General features: G+C 35.9%; 1 protein-coding gene across 1 annotated transcript in view; it reads right to left on the bottom strand.

The window, feature by feature from the left end:
* Positions 1-1,007: 1,007 nt before the first annotated feature.
* The window catches only part of LOC149537155 (uncharacterized), a 30,422-nt gene continuing 22,827 nt past the window's right edge, over positions 1,008-8,602 (bottom strand). Inside the window, exons 2-3 of the mRNA XM_089807261.1 lie at positions 1,737-1,963; positions 1,008-1,251 (exon numbers count right to left, since the gene is read on the bottom strand). Of these exons, the coding sequence (XP_089663387.1) occupies positions 1,162-1,251; positions 1,737-1,910 (264 nt within the window). The 5' untranslated portion in view covers positions 1,911-1,963 and the 3' untranslated portion in view covers positions 1,008-1,161. The remainder of the gene's footprint in view (positions 1,252-1,736; positions 1,964-8,602) is intronic.

Below are 8,602 nucleotides of genomic sequence, written 5' to 3'. Positions count from 1 at the left end.
GAATTATTAAATCAGTAATAATATTTATAAAACAATAACTAAATTATCTCATGGAAACCATTGTATATTTCTTGTTGTCAAGTCGAGCGGTGGGTGATCAGGTATCCAAGTTGTCCATCTGAAATCCTTAGCCAAAGTAGTTAATGACATGATTGCCACTACGATCACTAGAGGTCAGAGTGCTAGTAGTTATGAGATATGTTGATTGGAAAGTGTCCACAACCTCGTCAATTGACTAGCTGACACTCTTAACACCAAGATGCTCATTGGTTGGATAAGGGTGTCCCAAGCCAATTCCCAAGGTAGGGAGGGCCTTCCACATTCGAGATTGTGTGGGGATACCAAGGGTCCATAGTTGGGAGGGTAAACCCAAGGCTTGCACAACTCAGTGTCATCAATTGTTTATACTCTGGTAACCTTTTCGTGTTTATTTTGCATTTCATTTGATAAATACAATACTTTCATGTATTTTAATATTTGCTAAAGTGAAGATATTAGATTTGTAAATGCAAAATGGTAGTTAGTAATTGAATGTCATGTGAATCTAGTAGTTAAATGGTCGTTAGTTTATAATTATTTGGAAATGTAAATTACAGTCGTCTTGTATTTTCCTTCATGTAAAAGAGTAGAATAACTGATTTAACTGTAACTCCTTTAATTTGATTTCATTAAGATTTAAAGGAATCCCTTCATCATTTAATTCAGTTAAATTAGTTTTCAGAATTTAGTATGTTACACTCAAAGTGGCAAAACATAAAAGACTAGTACACAAACGAACACACACATTCCACATCTTCATCTAAATCATAGGCTTTGCCCTGTTTTACTCATGTCAACTGAAAAATATACTGAGCTTAAATTCGCAAGATAAGGTAAACAATAATTCTATAGGAAATCAATTTTGTCAGCACTTGAAAAATCTGAAGAGATAATGCATGACCTTCGTAGAATGAGAGAAATTTTACTCCTGCCAGCACTGAAAATCTCTAAAGATAATGAACATGATCTTCATAGAATGAGAGTAATTTATTTTAAGTTCCCTTCATACTCATTTACATATAAATATCCTCAAGTGTCTAATTGCACATTAATAATATTTACAGTGATAAGATGTCTCCCAGAGAATGCACTGACTACTTAGTTCTCATTACCAATATTAACTCATGATGTTGTAGTTTTAAGTGGAAGAACGCTTTCCACTGGCTCAGAGCTTTTATTCTTCTCTCCAACAGCTTTGGACATCCCAAACATCTGCATCAAGGATCAAGAACGACTATCAAAAGCTTCAGATCTACCCATACAGGCTTAAAATCCTTCAAAATAATTTTTTTCTCAAAATACTCCACCAAGAATTCATGATGCTGCAGACTTATGATTTCATTAAAAACATAATCTGACAAACTCATTGAACATATATCAGGGGCAAACAAGTGATAATGTATCTAAGATGGGGAAACTTATTAAACATGCATTAGTTGCAAACGAGCAATAATGTACCAAAAGCAGGCATCCAAGGTCTTAAAGGGAAGCCATCAAAAGGGGTAACATTATTCATCATCCAATCTACATAAACCAGTGATGATGCAGAGTACCAATGGGTAAATGTTTGTAACATCTTAGGAAGGACATGAATGGTTATTGATGTCATAAAATATGCAGTATGCAGTAAAAATATAATGAGTCAAATTATAGGATGAGACTAGATAATTCAAAGGTAAGAGTCAAAAACACAAAACCTTATTAATGGTCTTCTGGAAGCATGTTTTATGCTCATCCACTGAAGCATGAACAAATTCGTCAAAATGATCCCTCAAGTCAGCAATGAATGATGCATTCTCAGATTTCTTCTTCCTACATGATTTCATTTCAGGGGTTGTGGATGATGAATTCTTCTCTGCATTGGAATCCATATGGTTTCCCTTTACAATGAAGTAGTTGCTAGAGCTTCAAATATTATCACACCCTGCACAGTTAAATGGATGAGAATAATCTAGCAAAGTAATCAACACACACAATCTAATCCAGAAGCACTTCAAATAATTTTCATGGATTGTGGAAATCTACTATCAAGTAATACTAATAAACAGTCATGTGAATCCTACTTCCTTGAAAAGCCATATACATGCTTTCTTATATTTATGATTAATAAACATATTTTTGGTATGCAGTTCTTATTGTTTAGAACTTTGGAGTCAGTGATTTGGGTTTGTAGAATATGACTTAATTATTTAATAATTAAATTGTCCAGTGTTGAAAAAAAGGAAAAATAAAGCAACACTATAATATGTACAGAAGATGATGAAACATTTGATTAGAAAAGAAAGCAAATTCGAAAAGAAAGCAAATTCATCCAAGTCTTATTTTAATCAAGATTTGAATGCATCAATGTTGAGTATAAGATTTCAAGCTCCAAAGCATAGATAATTGCAAGAATATTTGCACGAATTGTTCAACCTTCACAATTTCTAGTCAAGGGACAAATAGACACCTATTTGCCTCTATGTAGAAGTCAAACATTTTCTGAGTTTCTCTACCGGCATTGACTTCTAGCCAAACAGCGCACTTGTTATTTTAAAAGTCTAAGGTTGTTTCAAAAGAATCAAAACATTTAAACTAAAAATTAATTAGACAATGTTTCACATAAGATGAAAGCAAAATCCTCAGTTAAATTATTCCATAAAATGCAGTGTCTCATTTCAAAAATATTTATACTAGAAATTAATCAATACAATGTTTTGCATACGATTAGTACAAATCTATGGAACTCTAAAAATGGCCAGAAATCTTAACAAGCAATCAATATCAAGATCACTAGAATTGAATATTGATATTGTCATACTCATTTACATGAAGAGTTCGTATCAAACCTACAAGATAAGATAAGCTAAGAACACAAAGTAGGCAAAATGAGGAAAATAAAATGCTTTTATCTTCACAGTGCCAATTCAAGGTGGCGACCTCCAAATAGAGCATACACTCCAATCCCATATGTCCAATGCGCCTACCATTTGAAAAGTCATTACAATAGCATTTTTCCAAAGACAACTACTACCATTTCATGCATGACAAATACTTTTTTCCACTAGCCAGTGGGACAACAAAGCATATGCATCCTCTATTTAATACTACCATGTGCATCCTCTATTTAATGCTACCTAAGGGCAACTTACAAAGCATATGCACCCAACTACTGCTAACTAGCTTATTGTAGAGCAGGATTCATAATCTTGTCTCCCCCTTCAACAAACTTTGTCCTCAAAACTTAAAATGAGGAAACCTATAAAGAATGCTGGCAAGTTCTCATGTGGCATCTTAAAGCTACAGGTTCTTACCTTAAACTAAGAACTACTGAAAAACATAATTGCAATGTGTTTGTCCATAATAACCTCAACTCCTAAAAATATGAACCCCTCTTAATCCGATGTAGGTAGCCTCATTGGAGTGCAAGCAAAGTTCCATTCACTTTCTTGAGCGAATGGAAGGCCGACTTGTCTGCCACCTTACCAACAAGGAAAACCTTATAGGGACCATAATACTTGGAACACAAACTGATGACCACACTTCTCTTGTTAAAAAAAAAAAAAATCTCGAAAGATTGGAGACAAAAAGCAACATTCAGAAATGTCAAAGATACACTATGTCTAATGTCACTCGACCTGTTGTTTCAAGCAATTTTGTGACAACGTCAAATTGGCCGTAAGTAGGCAGAAGATATATTCACACTTGGCCAAAGTGCTTTAAATTGCTGAGCTTGGAAGAACCTAAGACATAAGTACATAAGGAGGGTGTGGGAGTACCATAGAGGGCCTCATAAGGAGTCATTTTGGAAGCACTAATATAAGTGGTGTTATACCAGCACTCAACTATAGGTAACCACCCAAACCATTGTCTTTTTTTGCTTAGACATAAAACAATGCAACACTCAAAACAGTCATCGACAATCCAATTTGATCATCAATTTGAGAATGATACATTGAACTCATATTGAACATAGTGCCCTAGAACTTAAACAAACCATGTCAAAATTTGTTGGCAAAAAAACAATCACAATCATTAACAATAGAGTGAACCGTCACATTAAGTTTGAAGAAAAAATCCAAGTGGTTGTGAGTGAAGTTGAAGAGCAAATGAATATATTGCAAAGGTAAGGTGAATAAGTATATCAACAAACTTTTACTTTTACGCGGAAACCTTAGTAGGAGAAAAACACAACAAATATCACTTATGTAGCTTGTCTACTGATGCAGAGTGACAAGATGTTCCCCCAAGAATCCTCGGGATTTTGCTATTAGGTTTTCTCTTAGGCACCAACCTTGGCCCTATTTCCCTCAAACCACTCCAAGGTTGAGTTCTCCTTCAGCCTTACTCCTAGGCACCCCTCTAGGGTCCTCTCTCCACTAGAGTAATCTGACCTTACACTTGGGTTCCAAACCCTTCGTCCCTAAGACCTTCTTGGGCAACCTCCTTCACTTGCAGCCTAGGATCTCCTCAACAAAGCATGTAGGATGTGTGCGAGTGTCCCTCCATACTCTCCTTGAATCATTTTGTCCCCTTTGATCCACTAAGTGGTATAGGCAAAGACCCACAACAATGTTTAGTGTAATTAGACCTAAAAGAGACCTAAAACAATTAGCCCTCCTATGTGAGAAAATCTGATCTCTCTCCCAAATTCCCTTAACAACCCCCAAATAAACTTTAGCTTCTGATACCCTTTTGGACTAAGAATGAAACTTCACAATTTGGGATGTGGGTTTTTCCAATGACTGGGTCAACCAGAATTGGGTTACAAAGGCTTATGAACCCTTAAATAGTGAGGGTTTGTTGAAACACTTCTTAAATAGATTAATCAGGGTGAAATGACATGTGATCGAATCTCTCCCATGTTTAAAGACTCCATACCAACAACTATTTGACACCCACACACTCTGAATTGTTTTGCAACACTAAAAGCCCCTTCAAACTAGCTTGTCACATATATATGCCAAGCCTAGGGCATCGTTGCAATAAACAAGTTTTGACTGCTCTAAAACCAAGGGCACTGTATAGTTTACATGATGACTTCACATTCCCTTAAGACTCATCAAATTCTCACAATGGAATGTCAGGGAAATTCCATGTATTTTAGAAACCCTTGTTGTGAGTGGTTTCTTAGACCAGTTTGCGCTAAGTTACTTATAACTTCCTTCAAAGATAACCAAATGAATTCAAACAAAATGCAATGGAAGGCTAACTCATGTGGCTATCTACTTATGATCATAGATTTAGAGTTTCAGTGCATACCAGTCCGTACAACTATGTTGAACAACAGAAAAACAATGGAAAACCTTACTGAACAACACCAAAATTCCTTGAATTGTATTTCAAAGCTCCAAGTTACACCATCCATTGATTCAAAGGCCTAGAACATGCCTTTACCAAACAGTTCCTACCAACATTTGAACTAATTGACCAAAGTAACACAAACTAATGATCATTTTGCAAAAGCTGTCAAAGTGCAACTTTGACAACTTTGCAATCATGACAACTTTTTGCATCTTGGAGCAATTTGGGCAACTTTACCTTTTAATCAACTCAAAGCCCTTATTTTTCAATCAAAATGACATTCTAGGACCCTAGGATCCTTCTAGGCATGGTTTGACCAAAGTTGACCATCATTGCCCAATTGGGTACAATGAGGACATTATAGTGAGTTTGATCACAACCATGTTATAAATTACTACAAGATCTTGGCAAATGACTTATTACCATGCAAAGAACAAAAGAAAGGATTGATCCTTGATCAACCATGGTTTAGGGAAGTTGCTCCTGCACCATCTTACAACTTCATAGGCATCAACCCACAAGAGACACCAATCCCATCATTTCATAGGCACCAACCTACTGGAGGCACCTTGGTAGAGTGTGATTTCTAATGAAGATGGCTTCTTTGAGTTTTCTCCTATAAAACTATCTTCCTTAATGAGAAAATGCGTCATCAAGGCAAATGTGATGCTTGGTATAGCGAGGATGCTCCACCAAAGTAGATTTTGATATTGAATCATACCTAATTTCAACATTATGTTCTCTACTCCTAATCCTAATGGATTGCCCACATTTCCCATGTAGGGGGTCCCACAAGAGCAAACAAGTTTATAGAGCCTTTTTTAAATAAGAAGATTATGTTCAAGATCTTTGGTGACAAAGATGGGTTTACAAGTATATATGAGGCCTTCCTTGCAAGAGATTTTGGAGATCTTATTAAATAATCCTATGTATTGGAAGGTGACAACGTAGGTAGTGCTTGAGAAACTAGATTGAGGTTTAGTTTAATTACAATATTAGACAAATTTAAAGGCTTGAGAAATGCATGCATCGCACCCATTTAGCTTGAAAATTTGAGATATGTGGGAAAGCTCTTGTTCAATATGTTTCTCATTGCATTTACAATCAATTAACCCTAGCAGCTAGCATCTTTAGGGCACTAGCTTTCTGATAAGAATGGTGATGAGAGGAAGTCTGGAGATAAAGGTTGATGTGAGTTGATTTCCTATACACTTGATGAATGAGGGAAGCTAGCATCTTTAGGACACTATCTTTGTGATAAGAATGGTGATGAGAACAAGCATGGAAGTAAAGGTTGATGTGGGTTGATTTTTTATATACTCAATGAATGACGGAATGATCCTTTTTCCTAATTGTAAGGACATCCAAGAAAGGGCATTGTTTGTTGGACTCCAACTCTTTAGTAAATAAAATGTGATCAACTAGATCATTTAAGTGAGAGTGGAAGAGAATAAATCATTCAAAGCCACACAGCCAACATATATTGGCATCATCAACATAGCACTCCAACATCTAGGCTTGAGGAGGGAGTTCGGGGATATTTCCTCAAAATGCTGCATCTACAAGTTGGCTATGACAAGGGACAAAGGAGATCCCATGGAAACTCCATCAAGTTGTTTATAAACCACAGACTGGAAAGTGAAGAATGTTGAATGAATGCACAAACTCTAAATCAATATGTAGTTATGTCATGATGATACGTGATATGCATATAAGTAAAACTGCAAATCAGTATAAAAGCCCAAATATGTGGTTAATGAACATTGTTCAAAGTGAAGACTTGTGCGATTGTCTCCACAACATGGTATCAAGGCCATGTTAATGTAATGAACAAAAATAATGATAAACAGCAATAAAGAAAAAGAAAAATAGGTACAAAAGACATAAGACATTTATCCTGGTTAAACCCTTCAACTTGATAAGTAGGAGAAATTTTCCACAGCAAGTCAAATTGTGATATTGCTATCAAGATTTAACTATGTAGTTTTTAAGTCAAACTCATTGACCCATATATCATGAGTAGTGATTCACACATGAATCCATCTCTCATGAGAATAAATGGAACACTTAGCACTTATTGGATCCAGGTGATGCTCACAAAGGTGAAGCATGTGACTTTCCAGGAGGTCACCCATCCCAGTACGACTCCAGCTCAAGTGCGGTTAACTACGAAGTTCCCTCCATGGTTAAACCCACTCTGCTTGCAACACATTTGCAAAACCTTCACCAAGTGTTGTGCCTTATGAACCATTCATTAGAAAGCCCCTTAAGCTCATCCATTGATAAGTAGGAGATATTTTCCACAAGTCAAATTGTGATATTGCTATCAGGATTTAACTGTGTAGTTTTTGAGTCAAACTCATTGACCCATATATCATGAGTAGTGATTCACACATGAATCCATCTCTCATGAGAATAAATGGAACACTTAGCACTCATTGGATCTAGGTGATGCTCACAGACGTGAAGCACCGAGACTTCCCAGGAGGTCACCCATCCCAGTACTACTCCAACTCGAGCATGCTTAACTACGAAGTTCCCTCCATGGTTAAACCCACTCTGCTTGCAACCTCATTTGCAAAACCTTCACCAAGTGTTGTGCCTTAAAAGCTATTCATTAAAAACCCAGCCACACTAGAAAAATATTTCTTTTATTGACATAAAAATGTTCAAATACAATGGTTTCACTTGATACAATGCATGAACACACAAAACAATCACATTTGCATATAGAATTGAGAGACTCTTCATATCACAACCGAAGGTCTCTTCAATTTCCAAAAACAAGTCTCTTCATATTTCCAAACACACGACACTCGCATGACATGTCTTTTCATATAATATTATCTCAAATATTATCATAAATATCTTTTCTAGTTGTTGACACAATATAGAGGTGTTTTCTCAATAGAAAACTCCGAGATAAAGATCTCTATCATAGCTACAATCTTCAACAAGCCAAGTCTACAATTCGCTTTGTGAGTTTATTCATCAAATGTTCAAATACAATGCTTTCACTTGATACAATGCATAAACACACAAAGCAATCGCATTTGCCTATAGAATTGAGAGACTTCATATCACAACTGAAGGTCTCTTCAATTTCCAAAAAAAAGTCTCTGTTGATGCAAGTTTTGTATCACTTACATAACATATTAGGATTTGAATATTCAATATGGGATATCAAACATGCAACTCCTCTCTTGAAAAGTTATTGCTCATGAGACATGACTATAACTCCAATGTTCCTTACACTGTTGGATACTTGCTCAGTTTTATC

Source organism: Cupressus sempervirens, chromosome 10 (genome assembly GCF_028749045.1).
Source record: "Cupressus sempervirens isolate cs-2001-9-10 chromosome 10, ASM2874904v1, whole genome shotgun sequence".
Classification (NCBI taxonomy): Eukaryota; Viridiplantae; Streptophyta; class Pinopsida; order Cupressales; family Cupressaceae; genus Cupressus; species Cupressus sempervirens.
The sequence above is the reverse complement of the archived record's forward strand: the minus strand, read 5'-3'. Positions and strand labels throughout refer to the sequence as shown.